This window comes from Tursiops truncatus, chromosome 1, assembly GCF_011762595.2.
Source record: "Tursiops truncatus isolate mTurTru1 chromosome 1, mTurTru1.mat.Y, whole genome shotgun sequence".
Classification (NCBI taxonomy): Eukaryota; Metazoa; Chordata; class Mammalia; order Artiodactyla; family Delphinidae; genus Tursiops; species Tursiops truncatus.
In genome coordinates, this window is record NC_047034.1 from 179,546,792 (window position 1) to 179,572,110 (window position 25,319).

General features: G+C 57.5%; 2 protein-coding genes and 1 non-coding gene across 8 annotated transcripts in view; 1 reads left to right on the forward strand and 2 right to left on the reverse strand.

Annotated features, from left to right (window-relative positions):
- The window catches only part of CHD5 (chromodomain helicase DNA binding protein 5), a 65,599-nt gene extending 46,858 nt beyond the window's left edge, over nucleotides 1-18,741 (forward strand). The window contains exons 29-42 of one of the 2 annotated variants that reach the window (XM_033844214.2): nucleotides 281-414; nucleotides 861-1,005; nucleotides 1,373-1,532; nucleotides 3,535-3,614; nucleotides 3,832-3,964; nucleotides 9,306-9,395; nucleotides 9,972-10,109; nucleotides 10,367-10,475; nucleotides 12,097-12,229; nucleotides 12,631-12,826; nucleotides 13,978-14,141; nucleotides 14,256-14,370; nucleotides 14,477-14,530; nucleotides 15,315-18,741. In XM_033844214.2, the coding sequence (XP_033700105.1) occupies nucleotides 281-414; nucleotides 861-1,005; nucleotides 1,373-1,532; nucleotides 3,535-3,614; nucleotides 3,832-3,964; nucleotides 9,306-9,395; nucleotides 9,972-10,109; nucleotides 10,367-10,475; nucleotides 12,097-12,229; nucleotides 12,631-12,826; nucleotides 13,978-14,141; nucleotides 14,256-14,370; nucleotides 14,477-14,484 (1,605 nt within the window). In that variant the 3' untranslated portion in view covers nucleotides 14,485-14,530; nucleotides 15,315-18,741. The remainder of the gene's footprint in view (nucleotides 1-280; nucleotides 415-860; nucleotides 1,006-1,372; nucleotides 1,533-3,534; nucleotides 3,615-3,831; nucleotides 3,965-9,305; nucleotides 9,396-9,971; nucleotides 10,110-10,366; nucleotides 10,476-12,096; nucleotides 12,230-12,630; nucleotides 12,827-13,977; nucleotides 14,142-14,255; nucleotides 14,371-14,476; nucleotides 14,531-15,314) is intronic. The other variant, XM_073796901.1, reaches the window with a different exon arrangement.
- Nucleotides 5,087-5,159, reverse strand: TRNAG-UCC (transfer RNA glycine (anticodon UCC)). Its single transcript has one exon. It is a non-coding gene; the product is annotated as a tRNA-Gly (tRNA).
- A 483-nt stretch (nucleotides 18,742-19,224) lies between the features above and the next one.
- The window catches only part of KCNAB2 (potassium voltage-gated channel subfamily A regulatory beta subunit 2), a 97,174-nt gene continuing 91,079 nt past the window's right edge, over nucleotides 19,225-25,319 (reverse strand). For all 5 annotated transcript variants that reach the window (XM_073796921.1, XM_033844243.2, XM_033844234.2 and 2 more), the window contains 3 exons: nucleotides 24,575-24,695; nucleotides 24,144-24,232; nucleotides 19,225-22,108 (listed from right to left, as the gene is read on the reverse strand). In XM_073796921.1, coding sequence (XP_073653022.1) covers nucleotides 22,019-22,108; nucleotides 24,144-24,232; nucleotides 24,575-24,695 — 300 coding nt within the window. In that variant the 3' untranslated portion in view covers nucleotides 19,225-22,018. The remainder of the gene's footprint in view (nucleotides 22,109-24,143; nucleotides 24,233-24,574; nucleotides 24,696-25,319) is intronic.

The window sequence follows — 25,319 nt, forward strand, 5'->3', positions numbered from 1 at the left end:
CGTGCACCCCTCACTCGCCCAGCTCCCCTTCCCTGGATTCCTCTCATCCCCTTTCAGAGCAAAGAGCTCCCCGCTGCTGCCACTCCCGGGGCGCGGAGGAGGGGCGGGAGGGCTGGGGGGTCCCGCTGGGTCAGTGCCAAGTAGAGGTGGGCCTGGGCCGTGCCCCTCTGGGTCCTGCCCCCGCCGGAGGCCCCTGCTCCTCCGTGCTTCTCCCTTCCCTGTGCTTTTCTCCCTCGTCTCTGAATTCCCCGCTCCCTCACCCTGATCTCCACCGGCCCAGGTGCTGGGCTTCAACGCCCGACAGCGGAAGGCCTTTTTGAACGCCATCATGCGCTGGGGCATGCCCCCCCAGGACGCCTTCAACTCCCACTGGCTGGTGCGGGACCTTCGCGGGAAGAGTGAGAAGGAGTTTAGGTAAAGGGGCTGAGGTGGTGGCCCAGGGTGCGGCTGCCCGCCCTGGAGTGGCAGGCTCCGGCTAGGTGAGCCAGCACGATGGGTGGCGTTTCCGCCAGGTTAAGGGTATCCGGAGAGCTCACTGCTATCTGATGTTGGCGTGCCTGGGGTCCAGGCCTGGGCAGGGCTTATTTGCAGAGAACGCTGACCAGTCCCCTCTGCCAGAGCAGCTGGTGTTAACGGCAGCGCGAAGGATCTGGGTTGTCCGGGGCGAGGGCTGTCCCAGGAGGGTCCCCTGCCCGGGGGCCCTCTTCTGTCCTTCCCTGGGGCCTGACCCAGCCAGGCCTGGTTGGGAGGCAGGCGACGGGTGATGATTCCAGCCAGGATGTCCCCCGGGGGTCCTGCCAGCCCTCTCAGAGGGTCCTGCCGGCCCCCCACTCCCTGAGCTCCAGTCCCCCCCACCCCAGAGCCTATGTGTCCCTCTTCATGCGGCACCTGTGTGAGCCGGGGGCTGACGGCGCGGAGACCTTCGCAGACGGCGTGCCCCGCGAGGGCCTCTCCAGGCAGCACGTGCTCACGCGCATCGGGGTCATGTCACTAGTTAGGAAGAAGGTGGGTGAGTAGCCTTTGCTGGGCTTTTCCTGGTGGCCGACCACGGCCCAGGTGTGCCCCAGGGGGGTCAGCGGGCAGAGGGCAAGTGCCTGGCTGTCCAGGGTCTGAGTCAGACTAGAGACATGGACCCACGATGCCTCTCTGGGTGGGGACTGGAGGCCGGGTTGGCAGGTGGGGACGGGCTGGGGGTAGGGGCTGGCAGGGGCTTTTGCAGTCAGAAGGACATGTGGCTTGGCCAGCCTCGGGTGGAGGCGGCACCTCTGCCTCACCCCAAGCCTGGCATGCCCCCAGTCCCACGGGCCACCCTGAGGCCCTCGGTTCTGAGCTGCGACCATCTCCCTCCCTGCCTCCCTCCCACCTGCCCCAGGTTCAGGAGTTTGAGCACGTCAATGGGAAGTACAGCACCCCGGATTTGCTCCCTGAGGGGCCTGAGGGCAAGAAGCCAGGCGAGGTCATCTCCTCGGATCCCAACACACCAGTGCCCGCCAGCCCTGCCCACCTTCTGCCTGCCCCGCTGGGCCTGCCAGGTCTGGGCTCTGTCGAGCAGGGGAGGGCACCTGGGTCACGGGAGGTGGCGAGACCCCACGTCCTCCCCACATCCCACAAGGGCTGGCCTCCCTCCCCGCCCAAAGCTTCTGGTTGCAGAAGTGTCACTCCCCTGAGAGATCTTCCTTTTAATGACAGCTTTGAGATGTAGTTCACACACCACCGTGTTCCATCTTTATTTAAAACTGTATTATCCGGTCGTTTCTGGTAGATTCATAGGATTGTGCAACGATTGCCTCTAATTCCAGAATGTTCTCATCATCCCAAAGAGAAACACACTCATTAGCAGTGACTCCACATTCCTCCTCCTCGTATCTTCCTCGGCAACCACCAATCTACTTTCCGTCTCTACGGGTTTGCCTGTTCTGGCATTTCACGTAAATGAGATTATACACTGTGTGGCCTTTTGTGCCCGGCTTCTTTCACTAGCGTAATATTTTCCAAGTTCATCCATGTTGTCGGGTATCAGCACTTCAGTCCTTTCTGTGGCTGAATACTGTTCCATTGTTTGGAATCCACCACGTTTTGTGTATCCACTCATCAGCGGATGGATTTTGGGGTGTTTCTACCTTTTGGCTATTGTGGATAATATTGTGAGTAACATTGCTTTGAACTTTTGTGTTCAACTGAAAACAAGTGTCTTCATTCCTCTTGGGCGTATAGCTAGCAATGGAATCACCGGGTCACGTGGTATAACATTTTGAGGAACTGCCAGGCTTTTTCACAGCGATCACACCATTTTTCATTCCCACCAGCCACGTGTGAGGTTCCAGTTTCTCTACATGCTCACCAGCACTTATCTGACTTTTTGCTTACAGCCATCCTAGTGGGTGTGAAGGGGCGTTTCGTTGTGGGTTTTTTTTTAATAAATTATTTATTTATTTTTGGCTGCTTTGGGTCTTCGTTGCTGCGCGCGGGCTTTCTCTAGTTGTGAAGAGAGGGGGCTACTGTTTGTTGTGGTGCGCGGGCTTCCCATTGCGGTGGCTTCTCTTGTTGCAGAGCACGGGCTCTAGATGCACGGGCTTCAGTAGTTGTGGCACGTTGGCTCAGTAGTTGTGGCGCACGGGCTTAGTGGCTCTGCGGCATGTGGGATCTTCCCGGACCAGGGCTCGAACCCGTGTCCCCTGCATTGGCAGGCGGATTCTTAACCACTGCGCCACCAGGGAAGCCCCTCGTTGTGGTTTTGATTTGCATTTCTCTTTTGATTTGCATCTTTGATGGCTGAAGATGTTGAGAATCGTTTCATGTGCTTCTGGGCCATTTGTGCGTCTTCATTGGAGAAATGTCATTTCAGATCCTTTGTCCTTCTTTAATGGGTTATTTGCCTTTTTGGTGATTCCTGTGTCTATCTGGGCAAAGCATCTTCTTCCCTCAGTCAGACCCCTCAGGCTGGGGGCGTCCTGCCTATCCCAGGTGACAGGTGAGGCCCCGAGAGGCTCAGTGCCTCTGAGGACATCCTGCTTCTGGGCACAAGTGCCCTCTAGTTTACTAGACATGCCTAGTTTACTTCCTGGCCCAGTGTGCCTGTGGGCAAGTCCCTTACCCTGCGAGGTAGTGACCACCGCCCAGGGCTACTCAGAGCACGTGGGTCACTGGCCCTTTGCAGGATCAAGAACTGACTCAGCGTGGGGGAGGCACGTGGCCAGTCAAGCAGCCTGAAGGCCGGGACCACACCCAGCCGTCCTGGCTCCTAGGCTGGGCCGCCACCTACCTCGCTTCCCGGCTTCCAGATGGGAGGCACCCCCCCCCCCCCCCCCCCGCATGTAGCTCCGTCCTGTCGGCCCCTGGCTTTGGCCTCACTGGGCCCAGGGTCCTCCAAGGCTCCTCACATTGCAGGCCTGGCCTGGGTGCTCTCGCTGACCTGGTTCACCTGTCCTTCTGCAGGTGCCGGGCCCAGGATCCTCTCTGATGCCCCATTTTCTGCCCTTCTCCCCCTCCCTGCCCCAGCTCACCTGTCTCACCCCGTCTCCCTTGATCTTTCAGACAAAATGGAAGCCCAGCTGGGCTACTTGGAAGAGAAGGAGCTGGGGGCGCAGAAGCCAAAGAAGCCCCCAGAAATCCAGGTACGGAAGATGCAGGTGTCTGGGCCCCTGTGGGATGGGGGTGGCTCTGGGGACCTTCTCAGGCCTTGCCCAGGCAGCTGTCACTTGGGCCTCCTGGTTCCAAGTTCGAGCCTCTGTGTCTGGGGAGCGGGTTGGGAGCACGCAGTGGGAGCCGGGAGAGTGCATTCCGAGCCCAGCACGCCTTCCCTGCCTCCACTCCTGAGTCTGTCCTCCCTAGGCCCTGCCAACTGCCCTGGACAGAGCGGAGGGTGAGGACAAGCACGAGAGCTCGGATGGCAAGGAGAGGGCCCGAGAGGATCGACCGGAGGAGATGGAGAAGGCCCAGCCCTCCCCAGAGCAGCTGCTGAAAGGTGCGGGCTTCCACCCTGATGCAGTGTCAGGCCTGGGCCAGAGAAGGCAGCCAGGCCACGCTCTACCCCGTCTCTCCCTGGCCGGGTGGCGGACTGTGCATCGCTCTGTCCCAGCACCATAGGTCCCAGGGTGAGGGGAGAGCCAGGGGCTCAGTTCTCTACACGTGGGCTTTAACTTTTCCTGTTGTACAGTTTGGGAGTTATTGGGCTACATCTTTTTTTTTAAATAATTTTATTTATTTAATTTTGGCTGCGTTGAGTCGTCGTTGCTGCGTGCGGGTTTTCTCTAGTTGCGACGAGCGGGGGCTGCTCTTCGTTGCAGTGCGTGGGCTTCTCATTGCGGTGGCTTCTCTTGTTGCGGAGCATGGGCTCTAGGGTGCGCGGGCTTCAGTAGTTGTGGCTCGCAGGCTCTAGAGCGCAGGCTCAGTAGTTGTGGCGCACGGGCTTTGTTGCTCGGCGGCATGTGGGATCTTCCCAGACCAGGGCTCAAACCCATGTCCCCTGCATTGGCAGGCGGATTCTTCACCACTGCGCCACCAGGGAAACCCGGGCTACATCTTTTTATTAGTTATTTCTGAATCAGTGGCCTCGTGGTCTGAACACATGAGTCTGTATAATATTGTTTTTATATGATACTGTTGAAACCTGCTTTCTGGTTTAATGTGGTCAGATCTTGTAAATGCTTATGTGTGCTTGAAAAGAATGTTTGTCCTTTCATTGCTGGGTGTAAGGTTCTAAATATATGCATTAGATCATTATGTTGTTCAGATTTTTTTATATCCTTACTTATTTTTGGTTTGCTTTGATCAGTCACGTCTGAGAGACTTGTGTTAAAATCTCTCACTGTGAGTGTGGGTTATTCTTTGTTCTCGTAAGGCCAGATTTTGTTTCGTATAGTTTGGGATTGGGTTGTTAGGTGCATATTGGTTCAGATTTTTAATAATTTTCTGGTGAAGTGTTTCTGTTTATTATGTAATAATCTTCTCATCCCTCCTGATCCTTTTTGCTTTAAGGTTCATTTAGGCTGATTTGGATTGAGCTTATTTTTGTTCAGTATACACTTGGTGTATTATTATTTTTTTCTTTCTTTTTCGCCATGCTGTGCAGCATGTGGGATCTTAGTTCCCTGACCAGGGATTGAACCTGGGCCCCCTGCAGTGGAAGCGCAGAGTCCTAACCCCTGAACCACCAGGGAATTCCCATACTTGGTGTATTTTTTCCTATCCTTTTACTTATAAGTATAAATAAAAACTTTATTGTGATATAATTCACATTCCACACAGTTTACCCACTTAAAGTATATCATTCAGTAGTTTTTATATATTCACAGTGTTGTAGAGTCATCAGCACAATTAATTGTAGAACATTTTCATCATTCCAGAAAACCCTATGCCCGTTAGCCCATTTTCTCGTCCCCGCAGCCTGTGGCAATCACTAATTTACTTTCTGTCTCTTTGGATTTGCCTGCTCTGGACATTTCATATAAATGGAATCATAAAATATATGCCTTTTTATGTGTGACTTCTTTCACTAAGCACAGTGTTTTCAAGGTTCATCAGTTTTGTACCATGTATTGGAACTTGGTTCCTTTTTGCTGAATAACATTCTACACTGTGGATAGACCATAGTTTATTTTCCCATTCATTAGTTGATGGACTAACCCAACATCAGTTGGGTTATTTTGCCTTTTGGCTATTATGAATAATGCTGCTCTGAACATTTGTATATAGGTATTTGTGTGGACATAGATTTCAGTTCTCTTGGGTATATACAAAGGAGTGGAATTGTTGGATTGTATGGTAACTCTAATATATTGAGGAACTGCCAGATTGTTTGCTACAGTGGCTGCACCACTTTACATTCCCACCAGCAGTGTATAGTTTTCCAATTTCTCCACATCCTGGCCAACACTTGTTATTATCTCACTTTTTGATTATAGCCATCGTAGTGGGTGAAGAGTCATAGCTCAAGTGGTTTTGATTTGTATTTCCCTTCTGTGTAAAGATGTTGAGTATCTTTTCAAGTGTTATTGGCCATTTGTACATTTTTGCTGGAGAAATGTGTTTTCAGATCCTTTTGTCCATTTTTTTTTTTTTTTTTTTTGCGGTACGCGGTCCTCTCACTGTTGTGGCCTCTCCTGTTGTGGAGCACATGCTCTGGACGCGCAGGTTCAGTGGCCATGCTCACGGGCCTAGCTGCTCTGTGGCATGTGGGATCCTCCCGGACCGGGGCACGAACCCGCGTCCCTGGCATTGGCAGGGAAGCCCCCTTTTGTCCATTTTTTAATTGGGTTATTTGTCTTTTTATTATTGAGTTATGAGTTCTTTATAACACATGTTTCATATCAGATGTGGTGATTTGCAAGTATTTTCTTCCATTTCTTAATTTTTAATCTATCTATAATTAAGTTTTAGGTATATCTTTTGTAAACAGTATATGGTGTGATTTGTTGTTTTAAATCTAATCATAGAATCTCTACCTTTTAGCTGGCAAATTTAATCTTGTTACATTTATTGTAATAGCTAGGTATTTGGATGAATTTCTACTACTATTTTGTGCTTTATATCACCCTTGCCTTTTCTTCTTTTTTTCTCCTGACATCTCTTGGATTGATCACATTTTCTATTTTCCCCTTTTCCCGTCAACTTATTTGGAAGGTTTACAGTCAATTCTATCTTGTACTCTTAAATTTTTAACATGTCACCTCCTGAATGCTATAAGGACTGTAGGCAACTTTAGCTCTGACGCACTCCCTTTTCCTCTTCCATGTGCTGTTGCTTCTTTCTAAAAGTTTTGTGTTTGCTTGTTTGTTCATCATTGCTTTGTTCAGTGTCCTCCTTCCCAAAATACACCTTTCAATGGTGCTTTCAGCAAATTTCTGTGGATGGCAAATTCTCTCATTATGTGTTATTTTTCCTTTACACCTTATTGTATTTTTCTCGAATAATAGCAGAATTCGAGGTGGGATAGGGGTTTTCCCTCAGCACTTGAAGATGTTATTTCTTTTGTATTCTGGCTTCTGTTGTGCTGAGAAGGCTGCTCTCAGGGTAATTGCTGCTCCTTTGTAGGAAACCTGCCTTTTCTGTCTTTCCTAACACGGAAAGACCATTTGTAAGATACTCCGTCTTTGGTCATGTGCAATTTCACAACAATGAAATTTTTATTTATCCTGCTTATGACTGACTGTGATTCTTTCTTTCTTTTTTTTTTTTTTCTTACTGACTGTGATTCTTAAAGCTGAGTGTTGTGTCTTCTGTCGGTTATCAGCAGATTCTCAGTCACTCCTTCGCTGAACGTTATCTTTCCTCCCATTATGTTTATTCTCTCCTGGCATTGCTCTTACTCATCAATTCATCCATTCACCCAACCAATACATACTGAAGGCCTGCTGTGTGTTGGGGGCTGTCCTAGGCTCTGGGGACACAGACAGTGAACCAAAGCCAGAGCCTTCACCTGGAATTTGTATTCTACTGGGGGACCCAGGTGATCAGCAATAAGCACAAGTAGGTCTTGTTCAATAACAGACTCCAAATGCAATGAAGAAAAGCAGGGACAAGGTTTGTGAAAGAGGGAGGCGACGTGTCTTTCACATCTTTTACTTTTTTGTTTCCTGTTTCTCTGCAAGGCTTTTTGAGTCATCCTCAGATCTAGCTTCAGTTCCTGCTTTCTTTGGTACAGCTGTTCATTTGTATTATTTTCTATGGTTGCAAAACAAATGATTACCAATTTAGCAGCATGAAGCAACACCCGTGTATTGGCTCACAGTTGCCTGGGTCAGAAGTGTGGGTGGTGTGGCGGGGTTCCCTGCCAAGGGGCTTGCAAGACTGAGGTCAAGGCATTGGCTGAGCCGAGTTCTCATCTGAAGGCTTGGGAGAAAATCTGCTTCCAAGCTCCTTCTTGCTGTTGGCCGACTTCAGCTCCTTGGGGCTGGAGGACTGAGGCCTCCTTTGCTGGCTCTCAGCTGGGGGGCCATTCTTAGCACCTAGAAGCTGCCCACGTTGCTTGCCACGGGGCTTACTCCATTTTCAAGCCAGCAACGGTGCGCCAGTCCCCCTCAGGCTTCAGATCTCTGACATCCTTTTCTGTGACCATTCAGAGAAAACTCTGCTTTTAAAGGGCTGGTGTGATGAGGTCAGGCCCACCTGGATAATCTCCCTCTTTGAAGATCACCTGTGCCTCATCGCATGACCTTCTCAGGGGAGTAGAATCCCTCACATTCACAGTCCTGACGACCATGTACAAGGCTTGTTCTCCAGGGCCAGGAAGTCATGAGGACGTCTTAGAAATCTGCAAGGAGATGTCTAAAATGTTAGCAATTATGTGTTGCATTTCTAGAAGTTTTATCTGGCCTTTTCTACTTCCTTTTTTTTTTTTGATTTGTCTTTTCTTATGGATTTGCTTCCTTTTTTATCTGTCTGGCTGTGGGTATCGTTTTCTGAGTTTCATTTGGGTGCATCTTCATCAGAGATTGTTTTATCCATGAGAACCCATGTCATTCCTGGGTAGCAGGAAATGTCTCCCCTTCTGTTTCCATGAAGCCCAGGGCCTAGTGGTCTCGCTAGTGACTTGGCTGGCCTGGGCCCAGTCTTTATGGCACTGTTCAGATTCCACGGCCTGCATGCCTTGGTGTTGGGTTTGGACCCTCACTGGGGGCTTTCTGCCCCCTAGATTCCATGTGGGAGCCAGGCTTCCTCAGCTTGGCCGTGAGCTGGCAGATGGAACTTTCCCTCTTTTGCAGAGAGCACAGCAGCTGGAGGGTGTCGGTTCACTGGTTTAATTCCAGTTCTCTGCATCTCTGGGGCTTGCGGCCTCATCCTTCCTGTCTGGCGTTGAGACCCAGCTGGAGCCCCCGGGCCTCTTCCTGGTGTCCAGTCACCCTCTGCCCAGGCCCCCAGCATATGCTTCTCGCGCTTTGAGTTTCCATTCACTTACGGCACCTGGCAATTCCCTTTTCTTCTTGTGAGCGCACCCTGTGTTTTTATCATGTGATAGATACTGCCTGACATTTCTGGGTGTCTGTAAGAGGGGTTTTGTGTTAACGAAGGCCTGACGTGTTGCCAGGACTTTGAGTCCTCTGGTTGTCATTGTGGTAGGGAGGGTTCGGAGACTGTGCCTTGAGAAGTTTGGGGGGAGGGTGCTGCTGGGATGGGCGGGTGGGGTGAGGTCCCGCCCCCACCCTGCCTCCCAGAGAGCCCTCCCTGGTGGCACCTGCTGGACTTCTGAGTAAGATGATGGAGAGGATTCCGTGCATGGCTGAAGCAGTGTTGGGAAGCCACCAGCCCGGAGTCTCCTCTGCCCTTCTGGACCCCTACCCACCCTGTGAACACACTTTGTCTTGCAGAAGAAGTGCTTGCTGAGAAGGAGAAGATTCTGGACAAGTTGGAGCTGAGCTTGACTCACAGCAGAGGCGATGGCAGTGATTTCAGGCCAGGTTTGGGGCTCTTGCATGTGCTCTGTCCTGTGTCCCTTGGTCCCCTTGGCCCCAGGCCCTGATCAGAGCTGCTGGGTGGGAGCCTGGACTCAACAGCCCCTCAGGGGACAGACCCTCCACCTCCTCTCTCCTGACCCCTCCTGTGGCCCCGGCCACCGCCAGGAGGAAGGAGAGCTGATCATAGAGTTTGGCCTAGAGCATTTGGGGTTTAGCTGGCAGCCTGTATCCTTCTAAGTGCTGGAATGTTCTGGAACAGTCGTCCCCAGATCAGAGCCCCAAGGCGGCACTGCCCTCCTTCAACATAAGCTGCATTTTCACAGTCCCCCACATCCCCCCCCGTCCCCAGGTGGTCCTGACTTGGTGGAGGGACACTCAGGCTTGGAGCAGCCCTCCCTGCTCAGGATGGAGAGAGGGGGCTGCTGGCTTGTCTGTTTCAAATCCCTTTGGGCAGTGAGCCCCTTGCGGGTGGGGAGATGTGATTCCCGCTTGCCTTTGGGTCCCCAGTGCTTGGGGGAAAGCGGCCCCTGGGCACTGCCTTTGGGATGGATAGATGAAGGTGGGTCTGTCCTCCCACAGATGACACCAAAGCCGAGGAGAAGGAGCCCATTGAAACACAGCAAAATGGTGACAAAGAGGAAGATGAGGAGGGGAAGAGGGAGGACAAGATCGGGAAGTTCAAGTTCATGTTCAACATTGCAGACGGGGGCTTCACAGGTACTGGGGTGGGGCCGTGGGCAGAGAGCTGTGCCTGTTTGTGTCGCAGGCTTCCTGATGGTGGATTCCAGGAGTCTGGGCAGATGGCTATATTATACTAACGTGTGAATGGTTGACAAAAGTCCGCAGTATAACCTTTCCTAGTAACACTGGAACACTGAACCTCTCGGGGTGGGGAGATGGTAGAGGCTTTCCTAGGCCCACCTCTGTGGGGGCTGGGGGGCACCTCATTCTGCTTCCCTTGGCTGGCTTCCCAGAGCTACACACACTGTGGCAGAACGAGGAACGTGCTGCTGTGTCCTCGGGGAAAATCTACGACATCTGGCACCGGCGCCATGACTACTGGCTGCTGGCGGGCATCGTGACGTATCCTTGGCCAAGCCGGGCTGGGCAGGACTGTGGTCTGTTCATCTGTGGACCTCAGGGAGGCATGTGGGGCTTGTGGGGTGAGGAGTCAGGGGCTGGTGCTCCTAACCAGGTGCCAGGGACCCTTTCCTGGTGACGATGACAGTGACCGTGATCATAACGGGAGCTTGTCCCTTTATACTCAATACTCCATCCTCACAGCAGCCTTGCCAAAGGGTCACTACTACGATCCCCGTTACACAGAGGAGGAAACGGGTGCTCAGAGAGGCCAAGTGACTTGCTCAGGGACACACAGCCCTTCCATCTGACTCCACAACCAATGCTCCTAATTCCTACCTGATACAGACCTCACCTCCTCCCACTGATGACACCTGAAGGGTGCTTCACCATTCAGGAAGGCTTTCATTCATTCATTCATTCTTCAATTCCATCTTTACTGATCACCTGTCATGTGTCAGGCACGGAGGATGCAGCCATGAACAAAACAGCCCCAAATCTCAGTCTACCCGGAGCTCACATCCTACTGGGGGTAGATGGCGAACAGCATAAGTTAGCAAAGTGAGGTTCAAGGAACATGATAAAGGGAGGATGGGCAAAGGGAGCTTTGTGGGTGGGGGTTGCCTGTAATGTGGGAAGGTCAGAGAAGGCGACATTGAGTACAGACCTCCCAGAGACGAGGAGAGGGCCACACAGCTCCCGGGGGGAGCCGCCCAGCAAAGCCGGCCTTCATGACGGCCTGGAGTGGGGCTGGTTATTATAACGAGAGGTGGAGAGCTGTAGATCGGGGGTCGGCAGACCTTTCCTGGGAGGGGCCAGGGAGGGGCTATTTCAGGCTTTGCAGAGGACTCCGCCAGTCTGCCACGGTAGCAGAAGTAGCCACAGTACGTTAACCAACAGGTGTGGCCGTGTTCCAATAAAACTTTATTTACAAAAACAGGCTATGGGCCGGATCTGGCCTGTGGACCCAGTCGTGGAGGTTAAGATGCTTGCAGCCAGCCTGCCTGGGTTTGAATCCTGACTCTGCCCCTCACGGACTGTGGGACTTTGGGCAAGAAAACTGCGTTGTGTTTCTTGGTTCCCTCTGAAGGCTCTGGCGGAGGCCCCTTCCTGGTCTGTCCCCAGCTCCTGGTGGCGGCTGTCAGTCCTTGACGTCCCTGGGCTTACAGCTGCACCATTCCAGTCTCTGCCTCTGTTGTCACTCACATGGCCTTCTTACCTGGGTGTCCTGTGTCCAAATTTCCTCCTCTTACAAGGACATCAGTCACTGGATTAGTGTCCACTCTCTCCCGGGATGACCCCTTCTTAATCTGATTACACCTGGAAATACCCTATTTCCAAATAGGGTCACAGCCACAGGTGCTGGGGGTCAGGACTCAGATGTTTCCATCCTCTGGGTTTTGGGGATGAAGGAGTTTATCTGATGAAGCCTCGGTGCCACGATTGGCCTCCTGGGGGCCCCTGTCAGTGGCAACTGATTGTCAAGTCATCCTCGTCCACGTGCTTATCTTGCAGCCAAGGTTAATGACTCTTTGGAGAGCACAAAGCCGGGGCGCCAAACCCCAGGCTGGTCTCCCGCCCCCCACCCCATGGCCAGGTTTGCCCTTAACGGTGCCCCACCCAGGCACGGCTATGCCCGTTGGCAGGACATCCAGAACGACCCGAGATACATGATCCTCAACGAGCCCTTCAAGTCCGAGATCCACAAGGGCAACTACCTGGAGATGAAGAACAAGTTCCTGGCGCGCAGGTTCAAGGTCAGTCCTTGGCAGGGCCAGAGGCTGGGGGCGGGGTGCTGCCAGAGGGCAGGTTACAGGAAGGTCTGGGGCAAAGAAATGAGCAAGCAGCAGCCCCCCACCCTGTATATCCGGATGCTGGCCAGACTGTCCAGGAAAGGGAGTCATTTAGTCCATCAACAAACAGGTGCTGGGTCCTTGCTCTGGGCCAGGCCCCACTGGGCGAGTGTCCCTGCCCTGGGTGATGGGTGTAGAGAACTCAGCTTGGGGCAGGCTCTAAGGGGTGGCCCAGAGGGTGGACAGCCGGTGAGGGGGTGTGTCCTTCTTCCCTGCTTTCCGTCAGAGCCTTGGCATGCGGGGGTGGGTGCTGGCGGAGGGGGCCAGGCCAGGGCTCAGTCCCTCCCCTCCCCCCACCCCCTCAGCTGCTGGAGCAGGCGCTGGTCATCGAGGAGCAACTCCGGAGGGCCGCGTACCTCAACATGACCCAGGACCCCAACCACCCCGCCATGGCCCTCAATGCCCGCCTGGCCGAGGTGGAGTGCCTTGCCGAGAGCCACCAGCACCTGTCCAAGGAGTCCCTCGCCGGGAACAAGCCTGCCAATGCCGTCCTGCACAAGGGTGAGCGAGGCCGCTCCCGGGAGGGGGGCCCGCCTACCTGGCTCCTGCCCAGCGGCTCCTGCCCCCCAAGTGGGGGCGTGGGGCTGGGGACAGGACATCAGATGGGACAGGCTGTCATCCAGCCTCTGCTCTTACCTGTGGGGAAAGCGAGGCCCTTGCTCTTCTAGCCTTTTTCGGAAGGTCGGCGCCGTGCAGGCCCTGGGCGGGGGGTAGGTGACGTAGAGGACTATTAAGTTGTACAAGCTCGTTTATCGAGCCTTGACAATATGGTTTATTTATTGATTTATCTATTTATTTTAGTGGAAGAGGAGAGGACCTTTTTAAAATTAAAAAAAAAATTTTTTTATTGGAGTATAGTTGGTTTACAATGTTGTGTTAGTTTGAGGTGTACAGCAAAGTGAATCAGTTATCCGTATGCACATGTCCGCTCTCTTTTAGATCCTTTTCCCATACAGGTCATTATAGAGTATAGAGAAGAGTTCCCTGTGCTGTACAGTAGGTCCTTGTTAGTTATCTGTTTTTTATGTAGTCGTGTGTATGTGTCATTCCCAGTCTCCCGACTTAGGACAACATGCTTTAAATACGTTCTTTCTTTAATTCTTGTAATACCTTTAAGTGGTGAGGTTTCTCATCCCGTTTTCATGTCGGTGCTGGGGGAGGTGAAATAGTTGCTCAGGGTCTCCCGGGATTCACATCTTTGACCCTCGTGCTCCAAATCCTGAGGAAGTTCCCAGGCTGGTTAGGGGGAGGGGGTGAGCCAAGCTCACGTGAGGGTCCCTGGACTCTGCGGCCCCGCCGCTGCCTGGGAGAAGTTTCCTGAGGCTGCTCTGTCTTGGGCGAGGATCCGGTCCCCTGCGGTGGCCAGCGCTGCAGGCCTCCCCGGGAGCCAGGAGGCTGGCTGAGGGCCCAGAGGGAAGCCCAGCGTTGCGTCGGGGTTCCTGGCTGTCATCTCTGCAGCCCTCGGGCTGGGAGAAGCTGTTGGGAAACCGGGCTCTTGTCCAGCAGCCGGCGGGGCGCTGCTTGGCTGGCTGGGAGGGCCGGGTGAAGGGCGCCCCCTGGTGTCTGCTGCGCGGGTGCAGTATCAGCGACACAGCCTGGTAGCTAAGTGCCCGCCTGGGTGCCGCGCCCCGCGCCTCCCCTTCCCTCCCCAGTCCTGAACCAGCTGGAGGAGCTGCTGAGCGACATGAAGGCGGATGTGACGCGCCTGCCCTCCATGCTGTCCCGCATCCCCCCGGTGGCTGCCCGTCTCCAGATGTCAGAGCGCAGCATCCTGAGCCGCCTGACCAACCGAGCCGGGGACCCCACCATTCAGCAGGTCAGGGCCGGCCTGCGCCCCGGCCCCAGCCCCCCACGCACGTCCTGGGCGCCCTGGGTGGGGGCTCGGGCCGGCGCGGGACTTGGACCTTTAAACCTGAGTCCTTGCCTCCAGGGCGCTTTCGGCTCTTCCCAGATGTACAGCAACAACTTTGGGCCCAACTTCCGGGGCCCTGGACCGGGAGGGATTGTCAACTACAACCAGATGCCCCTGGGGCCCTATGTGACCGGTAGGTGCCCGTCTGCTTCCGGGCGGCATGGGCAGGGGCGCCCGCGGGGCCCCAGCCGGCCCCCCCGCCTCCCCAGGCAAGCCGAGCTTTCCTCTCTTTGCCACAGATATCTAGCCGTCCCCGAGATTTCCCTCTGCTGCCGGGCTCGTTTCCAGTGGAGGTGAGGCCGCTCGTGGGCGCTGCGCCATCCCTTGTCCCTCCTTGGCTTGGCGAGTCAGGCCAGGCCAGTACGGGCCCTGGTCCCTGTGCTTCTTCACGGCCCTGGGGCCCGGGGGCCTCGCCCCTCCACGCTCGGGGACCGTCTTGGGGCCGGTGTGTCTTCCTAGGCTTCCAGACGCTTCCCCGGGAGCCTGGGGGGGCAGCACATGGCAGGGTGGGTGCACGTGGGCGTGCTCCTCTGTGTACACGCGTGCGTCTGTGCGCCGGTGTGTTGGTGTGCGTGCGTGACCCCGGCGGTGAGTCAGGGGCCGGTGCCCCCAGCCTGGAACCCTGACTCCACTGTTCTGCCTGCGCTTTCCTGCCGGGTGGTGGACGCCCTGGGACGTCACCTCCCCCCAACCCCTGCCCAGGACCAGGAGGGTGGCTCAGCGTGGGTGCAGCTCAGTGTTACCGGCTGGGAGAGGGTTTTAGTCCTGAGAAACCACCAGTCCGCTGTGGCCTCCTCTGCCCCGCTGACAGCGCCCGCTAAGCTGTGTGTCCCATCAGAACCTCTGCTTCGGTGCGGAGGCTCGGGGGCGGGGCTGTTCCGGACAGGCTGCTCCTTGGGGGCCCCGCCGCCTCCACTCCCCAGTGTGGTCGTGGCCCGAGGCTGGGAGGTCTGGGCTGGGGGACCCCCTGCTGTCAGTTGGCCATGACAGGTCGTAGTGGGTGGTCTAGGGTGTTGGGTGCCACCCCCGTGGGGACCCGAGCACCCAGCTGTGTGACCCGTGATCTGCCTCTTGCAGCCGCGCCTGCCGGGCCCCCTGCCTGACCCCCGCAGGAGAGAAAAGCTGCCACCTTTCTAGAGCCATGCCACCCGAGGACAGAAAGGGAAACGGAGAAATGCCACCTCGTGGGGACAAGGCCGCCTGAGCCCAGAAGCGCCACCCGGGACGCACCCCTCGGCCACCTCTGCCAGGATGGCTCCCTAGAGGAGATTTCGTTTCTTTGTACATCTTTCGCACTTTCCTGTTGAAGACTTGAACAAGTTTGTCTTGATAAAAGTTGAGTGACGTGTGGAGGACTCTGACTTGCAGCACATATGTCTCTCTCTGCCGACGGGTTCCAGACCTGAAGGGAAGCTCCTGGGAGCCCAGAGGCCGCCCACGGACTCGGCCCGGCTGAGGAGGGCGAGCTGCCCGCTCTGGGTGCCCTCAGTCTGCCCCCATCCCCCAATCCCGTCTGCACCGTGCTCCAGCCCCTTGCCCGTGAGGCCCCCCCGGTGCCAGGTGGGTCAGGACTGGGGAACTGGCCGGCCCGAGGCTAGAGACCTGGCTGACGCCCAGGTCAGGCCAGGCTGCTTCCTGCAAGGCTGGAGACCACCAAGTATGTGCTGTCTCCGTGGGACAGGTGTTGGCCTGGGGGCTGCCGGAACCTTTGTCTCAGGCCTCCATGGGAAGGGGCGTGCCCTCCCTCTAGCGGGGTGTGGCTAGCGTTCCAGCGGGGAGGGTCACAGCAGCGCTGAGGGGGGCCCAGGAGCCCTTGGTCCTGCCCTGTGCCCTGGGAGGCCGGTCAGCCCCACCTCCAGGTACACACACACTTCCCGTGCCATCTCCTGGCCGCAGATGTGGAGAAACCAGGCCACACGCTGGAGCCTGGACTTATCCCTCCCTCTCTCCTTGTCCCTGGAGAGGCCTTGATCTGGGCATTTGCCATCTGGGGTGGGCCACGACTGCCCTCGCTGTGTTCTCGGAAGGCTTGGGGAAAGCTTGGAGGCAGGGGACTGGCTCCAGTGGCCTCTGCAGTCTTCCCAGCTGGAGCACCCCCAGCTTCCTGCCTTGTTTCCTGCCAGTAACGCCCCACTGGAATCCTGACCCTCCTTCAGGCAGCTGGTGGTGCGCTGTGATGGCCCCAGTTTGGAGGAAGGGAGGGACAGGGCCAGGGCCTGGGCCTGTCTGTGTCTCATGTTCCCTGTGGCCCAGCCTGGAAGGGAATTCCGAGCCTTGAGCAGGGAGGGGCCTTCCTGGCGTGGAGCCCTGGGTGCAGAATCCCGTCTGAGAGAGACAAGCTGGACCTGGGCGTGGAGGCACCAGGGGGGTTCTGTTCCCTGGCCAGGACTGGGGCAAGGATTTGGGGATGTCTTGGGGACACAGGGCCACTGGCCAGCCCTCCCAGAGCCCAGATGTCCTCAACTGTAAATGGCTCTCCCTGAACCCCTAGAGGGCTGGACCCCCAAGGCCCCTGCCATCTCCAGGCTGGCCAACCCTGGCACTGCGGGTGGAGGATTGGGGGTGGGGGCACAGATGTCCAGGACACACGTGACAGCCGCTGACCCCGCCTCCCGGAAGGGTGGGGTCATTCCTGTCCCCTATGGTTTGTCCACCGCCATGTGTACACACGTGGTCCTCTGACCCGTCCTCCCCGCAGAGGTTCCGGCTCAGGTCATGGGCAGCGTGACCGCCAGGAGCCCCCGACACGGGGCCCTGTGACTCCACCCTCTCAAGCAGGCAGTCAGCCTGCCAGACTGGCTGGCCTGGTGGGGAACACAGTGGATGCGTCCTGAATGTCAGGTCAGGGGGCACATGGTAGAGGACGGGGGTCTGTGTTGTCCCCACTGCCTCACTCCAAGGGCAGGGGGTCCTTCCCCTGCCAGCCCTTGCTCCCCAGCAAGCTTCCCTCTGCCCTTCTGTTTTTGCTCCTTCCCAGGCCTCTGCCCTTTTCCTCTACCAGCCAGAGCCAGGCGCCCACGGATGGCCTGGGCCCCGGCACTGCCTGGTCCAGGAAGGGCTCAGCTCTCCAAGACCAGCACCTGGGAGGCCTGGGAGGGGGGCTGCGGACAGCTGGGGAGTGGGTTTCTGGCTGACTGGTTTTGGAGAGGAAAAAGGATCTTAGGAATGTTTTCTTCTTGGTTTATCAAGTTATCTCCTGCCGAAAGTCGTGGTGGGGAGGGGGCGTTGGCCATCACGGTCCTCGGCATCTTCAGGCTGGGTTTGGTTTTTGCCGCGGGCAGGAGAGTCATCCTGTGCAAGCAGAAGCCGAAAGTGCCCGCGCTTCCGTTTCCAGCCACCTTATCATTTAGACCAGTGCTGAGTAGGCTTTCTGTTGATCCATCTTGGGGCCACAGTCTCGGAAGGCGTAGCTGGCTGGGCTCCTGGGTGACCAGGGGAGTTTGGGCTGGACTGACTGTGTCCGGGGGTCCCCTTGCACACGCCCACCATGGAAGCACATCCTGAGACCCCCTGTGCAAGGGGGCCCTCCCTGCAAGCCGCCTTCAGAAGCTCCTTTGTTTTGTGCAAGTGATGACCATGGTCCTGTTCTGCTGGTACCACGACCCGTGCAGCCACCTGCCCTCCTGCTGGTTGGGCGTCCCTTCCCAGGGTCCTCTGGGGACTCCCTGGGCCAGGTCAGGGGCTGGCTGAGTCTTGCCCCAGGGACACCTGTAGCCCTTGCTGCCAGGTGTTGGGTCCCAGGAATGCTGAGGGCCTGAGGGGATTGTGTAGAGGGTAGGCTCGGGGACCTCCGGAGTGTGCCCAGAGTGGGGTGGCAGGAAGGAGCTTAGCTGGGAGGCGGGGGGCTGAGGTCTTGGCCCGGCCACGGTCCAGGGTGCCCCCTCCGTACCTGCAGCTGACCTGTGCCGACCACTATCTCTGTCGAGGACGCTGGCTCTCGCCCCATTTTATATTTCTGGAAGTTTACAGTTGTGGTGCATCAGCCCAAAGTCATTGGCTTGTGTTTTGGGATTTTTTTCTTAGTTTTCAGATTTTTTTTAAACAAAGTATTTTTTTAGGTGCGATAACCCAGAAAGGGCCCGTTGGGTGTGTGTGTGTCCTGAACCCCTGATACTGAGCTGGGAGCCTGAGCCTCCCATGGCTCCTCTGTGCCTGGGGTTGAGGGGAGGGGCCCACGCCCCTGCCTGGGCGTCGGTGCGTGGGAGGTCGAGGGAGCAGACGCCTGCACCCAGGCTGGCATCTGGCCCAGCTGAGAGGGGCCGGCCCCTTGCCTGGTAGAGCCCCCAGCTGGTGAAGGGGCCGGGGCGCTGGGGCGAGTCGGGACGGTCCCAGCCAGGCAGCCGGAGCTGGAGGCTGAGCCCCTGTGTGTAGTCACCTGTCCGGTCCTCGGGAGGATGTGTAGGAGGCTCGACAAAGAGTGTAACCGACCCGGTTCCCTTTACTTTGTACTCTGTGTATGTCTTGGTTTTCTGTGTTTTAATAAATCCTTTGGGAAAGGATTGGATCAAAGAGTGTGTTCCTAGCTTCTCACTGATCTAGGATGGGGGTGGCTGGGGAAGGATGTGAGGGGGATGTCATCTAAAGCCACCTCCCACCTGAGGAGACACGGCCCCGTGAGGCTGAAAGGCTCGCTGGGAAGGGGGCGCCCCAAAAAGGGGTGTCCAGGGGTGGTGCCCGCCCCTCCCACCTGCCCCCTGAAACAGCACTGCTCAGAGGAACACTGAGCCCCCGGAGACAGCCCACAGGCCTCCCTGGACCCTGACCTCTGTCCCCAGGCGGGCCCAGCAGCCTCCCACCAGCTTCCACCCCTGAATCGGGAGAGAAGGGGTCTCGGTGACCAATCTTTGCCTCTCCTCCAGGGCCCCTTTCTCCCAACCTCTGCTCAGCCCCTGCCGGCTGGCCTCTGCAGGGGGCGGCCTCCTCTCCCTCCCACTGCCCTTGGCCCAGCCCTGACCCCGAGGACCCCGCAAAGGAGGGGCGCAGACCCTGACGGGCTTGGGTTTTATTCTGTCATTCCATAAATACGCGCTGCGTCTCCACTGAGCGTCACTTGGAAGTGCGAGGCATACGGCATCTCTGCCTGTGTAGGGGATGCAGTTAGCTGAGGAGCCACAGTCATTAAAGGCGGGGAGAGAAAAGGAGCACGTTATTTACATGACTGGAGAGAACAGAAGACAGAGCAAGCCCCCATCTTGTCCTCGGGACCTCGAATTTGCCGTAGATTCAGGGTGAAAAATGCTGGGGGCTCTGTGTGTCATTAGCAAGGAAGACTGGTCCTGCCCTGACCCAGACTGGGCCTTCTTCCCGTGGGGGGCACAAACTCTGCTTCAAGGGGAGGGTGAGAGGCTGGCTGGCAGCTGGGGCTCTTGGCGGGCTTCCCCTCAAGCAGGTAGGGTGCGGCTGGCTGGTCTGAAACCCGTGCCAGGCGGGGCCCAGGCTGCCCCTCCAGGGCCTGCCTTGGCCCAGCTCTTCTGTTTCCAGGCTCTGACCGCCCTTGGGCCCCACTCCAGCACCCCCGAAGTCGGGGGACCCTCCCTCAGGAAGCAGGGTGGCATCACCCACTTGCAGCGGGGATACAGAACCAGGCCGTGGATGGTGCCCCAGGGCCGGGAAGCTGCTTGGGCCTTTGCGCTGGGCACTTCGGCCTTGGTAGAGCTCAACCCTGGGGGCCCTTGTCTCCCTCCGTCTGGGAAACATGCAGCCAGCGGGCTCGGCCTTCCTAGGTGTGGCTCATGGGGTGGAAGGGGGTGGCAGGGCCCCGACTGCACGCCCTGGTCCCTCTTCCAGCAGTGGGTGGGCAGGGTGACAGCAGTGTGGAGAGGTCCCAGCCATCTCGCCAATGAGCGGCCGGTAACCTGGCCCCTGAGCACGGCCAGATGCTGGGACTGCCTGGCCCAGAGCACTTGGTCCCTGCCTGGATGGGCCTGGGATGAACGCCGCCCCACTGCAGTGTCCTGCCCTCAGAGCCACATCCCACCGTGTGGTGGTGGGCAGTGGCTGTGGATTCTGCTGGGACAGGCTTGTCCCCTCCCCACACCCACAGGCTGAAGTGTGCAGGGGACTTGGTGAAGACGACCCCCAGGGGCCTGGTCTACAAAGAGGGAGAATGTTCCAGACTCCAGGGCCAGCACAAAGGTCAGGAGTGGAAGAAGGTCCCCCCTCCCCCCACTTCTGTGGCTTTCTTAAAGCCAGTTTCCCAGGCCTTGGCTCAGCCAGGACTGGACGGCGGCCCCTCTGAGAATAATGGCAGGGAGGGGCCTCTCTGAAGGGCAAAGCAGGATGGGCTATGTCTGCCCAAGGGCACGAGGGCCCGTATTCGGTGGGCTGGGGCGTCTGCAGAGCCTGGCCCCCAACTCCCACCCACCACGGCCAGCAAAGGCTGGGTGCCGCTCAGGACTATGGGGCTGCGCCTCCTGGCGGCCGGCCCGCCTCCCCGCCTCCATCCCTGCAGCCCCAGGCCCGGCTACAAAGTGGCTGACACTTGTGAATATCCCGCCCTCCCTCCCTGTCCCCAGTCTGTTCCAGGCTTGGGGGGAGGGGGGGCTGGTGTGGACAGGAATGACCGACCCCAGCCGTCCCTCCGTCTTCGTGGGCTGTGTGGAGGTGTCCTGGGGGCGGCTCTGCTGCCCTGGTAACGAGCTCTGAGCACCCCACCCCACCCACCTGGTCTGCGGCCTCGCAGGGGGCACCGCTCCACGGAGAGGCTCCCGGGGTCTTTTCCTAGACCGCGGGGGCTGCTGCTGGCTGGCCCCCAGGCCCCAGGCACACAGCACAGAAAACCCCAGGGACTCTCCCTCGTTGAAGGGGTCCCAGCACGTGCTCCCTGCAGACCCCAAGGCCACCACCCCCCGGCACAGCAGAGGCTGGCTACCTGGTGTGTGGTCAGCAGCCAGTCCAGCTGAGCACGTGTGACCTCGGGGCCTTCTGGGGCGAGGACAGAGGGGCGGAGGACTGGGCGCCTGGCAGGGAGGGAGGGCAGGTGGGGCCCTGGAGGGACCTGGACTGGAGCCCAGGCACTGGGGCTCATCAATTGTTTGCGGGGAGGAAGCCAGCGGGGCGAGGAGCTTGAAATCAGAGCCCCCCAACTTTTTGTGCGTCCCAAACTGCAGGGCGAATCTCCCTGGATCCCTGCCCCTGCCAGCAAGGTGGCGGGGGGTGGGGGTGGTCAAGGGGCAGCTCGGAAGGCCCCTCGGAGACACACTGGGGCGGGTGGTTGGGAGAAGGGGCTGGGGGAAGAATCCGGGGTCAGGCCCGAGGAAAGTACCCGGAGCCCTTGGCAAGAGGGGGAATGAGGGAGACCCCAGAGGGAGGCCTGCCCTGACCAGGGCCCCGCCGAGGGGCCACAGGAAGAGGCAGACCCGGCTTCCTCTTCCCTTCCCCAATGCCGGGTGGGGTTCTCGGCAGAGGAGAGGCCGGCTCTGCCCGCCCCCAGGCCCCAGCTGGTCTTGGCCTGGCCTGGACTTGAGTCTCTGAGACGGCCCGTGGCTGGGCGAAAACATGGTGGTTTCCTGGAGGAGGAGCAGAGACGGCAGGCTTGGGTGGGACCGCACGAGTGCCTTCGAATCAATGCCGACTCCCCGACACGAACCCGACAGCGGTCCTGCGAAGCAGCGGGTGGTGTGTGGCAGCGACTTCTGCGGTCTCTTCCCGGCGACATCTTGCTGCGTTGTTTTGTTTTTGAAGCAAACCACACTCTTGACTTGGCTTCAAATAGCTTAAGCGAGCTAACAGAGAGGCTAGGAGGGAAACGGAAACCGTCCAGGCAAACGGCCGGGGGCTTCTTAGGATCTGTAGTCCTTTTTGCTGTAGGGTTTATTGCCCAAAATGCTATCGATCTCGTGGATAATGGAAGACGACAGTTTTGGAAGGACCTGTGTGCAAAGATGGGAGCTATTCAGAATCTACCACCAAGACTGGCCTGGCCTGCAGGTGAGGTGGGGTGTAACGGAGCAGGGCCCTGTGGGGCCTTCCTGGAGCACAGCTCCACCCCTCCACCCCACAACATCCTACGTACGCCTGCCTCTTATCTGTAGAAGAACTTTAGCCCAAGAATAAATTTAATCGGAGAAACGAGAAAATGAAAAAGCAAAGAAAAGCAGTCAAATGGGACAAAATAAGAATGGTTTAGCCATTAAACAAAGCCAAGGGCTTTTAGTCCCCGCGCAAGGGCTACAGGCCATATTCTGAGCCATGTCCTTTGAGCTGTTTTGCAGCTACTGAAACCCCACCAGGTGTAAAAAGTAACCGCATGATGACCAGACTGTAGCCATGAAACAAGCTACATCCTGCACAATTCCAAGAACTGGCCTCAGGGAAATGGGAACAAACTGACCCTGGAGTTGAAGATTAACTGTACTTAAAACAATCAGGTGGCCCTGCTCAGATGACCACATGACCAATTTCAAGATGACCGTCAGAGCTAACTGTGCTGCTCTGTACATAGCCTCCTCCCTCCGCCCATAAAGCACCCCTGAAACTCCCCTTTAAAAGCTCTTGCCCCCTGATCAACACGGGGAAATTGGATCTTTGGGACGTGAGTCCACCTTCTCCCAGGATCACCAGCTTCCTCAATAAAGCTACCTTTCCTTTTACCCAACACTTGTCTCTCAGCATTGGATTTTTCTTTTTTTCGGCCGTGCCGTGCAGCTTGTGGGATCTTAGTTCCCCAACCAGGGATAGAGCCCGTGCCCCCTGCAGTGGAAGGGCAGAGTCCTAACTGCTGGACCTCCAGGGAAGTCTCAGTATTCGGATTCTTGAGCGACGAGCAGCTGAACCTGAGTTCTGTAACAGGGGGACATTCTTCCAGCCGCCCGCTGGCCCCAGACTGTCCTGCTCTCATTGCATGCGGCTCCTGAAGCAGATGGGGGCCATGCTGCTTCTGTACTCCAGAAGGTTTGGGGCAGAGGGAACCTGCCCTGGTCTAAGCTCTGCCCCTCAAATGGAAGGACAGCGACGGCATAAAATGCAGGTTCCAGGACCAGAACACCTGATAATCCACACCCCCAAACTGCTTTTTCCAGCCGTCTTGACCTCAGCCAACAGCAACATCCCCCTTCCAGGTGACAAACCCCAGGGGCTGTCTGACCTGCTATCCCGCACCCTCACATCCAGTCTGTCAGCCAGTCCTGTTGGTCCATCCTCCAGAACATCCAGATGATCCAACCAGCTGTCCGTCTGCACCACGGCCATCCCTTGCCCCGACACGGTCATCACTTCCCAGCAATCTCCGTGCTTCCCTTCTGCTCCCCAAACTTTTTCCTCCACTCAGCAGCCAAAGAGCGAGAGGGAGCCTTTTAAAATCTAAGTTGGACCCTGCCCCTCCTCTGCTCCCATCTCACTGGACCATTGCGGAAGTCCTCAGAGGGCATGCGGTGGCCCATGGGTCTGCCCCCATGCCGAGCTCATCTCCTGCCCCTGCCCCTCTGCTCCCGGCCTTCTGGCCTCACTGCTGTCCTGGGCTCGTGCCCACCCTGCGCCTTCACATCAGCCTGGAGCGTTCTTCCCCCGAGTATCTGCACTGCCCACTCCTCATCCTTCAAGCCTTTGCTCACAAGTCACTTTGTCAACAAGGCTACCCTACGGCCCCCTTCAACCTGGGTCCACGGCTCCCCCCCGCCCCGCCCCTGCTGGACACCCCCGACCTTGCTCCAGGTTTCTTTTTCCAGAGTCCTTATCACCCTCCGACACATATTCTATCTTATTTCTCGCATTTAGTGTTTTCCGTCTGTTCCAGCTAGAAAGCCAGCTCTTCGAGAGCAAGGCTTTTTGGTGGTTCACTGCTGTAGCCCAGGTGCCTTGAACAGTGTCCGGTATGTAGTAGGTGCTCAATAAGTACGTGCTGGACAAGTGACTGGCTGAGACCCTGAGCTCTGCCCAGGGCCTGCAAGGCTGGCGGCCCCCACTCACCTGTATTGCTCCAATATTCTCCATCAGCTGGTCTGCGCTGGAAGCACCCAGGAGCACGGAGCTGACCCCCTCGTTCCTCAGGCACCAGGCTGGGGGGCAGCAAGACCAGAGGTGAGGGAGGCCCACCCACGGCAGGGCCCTCTCTGGCTCTGCCCCGACCCTGCCTAGGCCAGCCTCCTGGGCATGGGGCTGAGGGTGCCCAGGAGCGGCATGGCAAACCAGGGGCTCAGCAGTGCTGGGGGGACCCTGGCACCAACTGCCGCCAGTGGAGAGATGGCCCAAGTGCTCAGGGACCCACCCCCATCCTCTCCCCATGAATGCGGGAGCCCGTTACCCACAGCTGGCTGGTGGAGGGGGTGTGGCCCGAGCACTCAGGGACTCCCGACATCTCCCGGGGACACCGGTCTCCACCCTGCTCCCCAGCCTCTTACCTATGGCCAGCTGGGGGAGGGTGCAGCCCAGGCGCTCGGCGATGGCCTGCAGCTCCTTCAGCTTGGCCTGCTGGCGCCGGCCCTCCTCACTCAGGATCTTGTCCTTCAGCCACTGGTAGCCCTGGTTGTGGGGAGGAGGCACAGCACAGCCCACAGGTGAGGGCAGGTCACCTGGACCTCTGTGTGCATGGCGCAAAATGATGATTGGGGGCACGGCGGCACCCCCCGGCCCCGGCCTAACCACGTCCCGCTGTGGTCCAGACCTGGGCAGTTGGAAGGATGGGAACCGTTGCATCTGAAGCCTGTGGGCTGTCGGGGAGCTGAGGCCAGGCCCCTGAGCCTGGACAAGGAGGTGGACAAGCCGACCTTCCCTTCTCCTGGGAGGCTGGGCGGCCCAGGAGGTGTGCCCACAGCAAGGTCAGGGAGCCCCCAGGGAGGCTTGCTGGGGGCTGGGCAGGAGTGGGGGGGCAGGCCATCCTGCTCTCGAATCTGGGGCTCTGGTCTCCAGTACTGGCTCTGCCCCGGCCTGGGCAGGCCTTTCTCTCCCTGCTCCTTGACCCCCAACCCCTGCAGCCTGTAGACCCTCCTGAGTCCTCACTCCGAGGTGTGTGTGTGTGTGTGTGTGTGTGTGTGTGCGCGCGTGCGCGCCTGTATGTGGGCCGGGGGGGACTTGTCCCGGGGGGGCATCTCTGAGTGACACTGAAGAAACCCCGCAGCTCTCAGCCCAGAGGTCTCAGGGATGGGC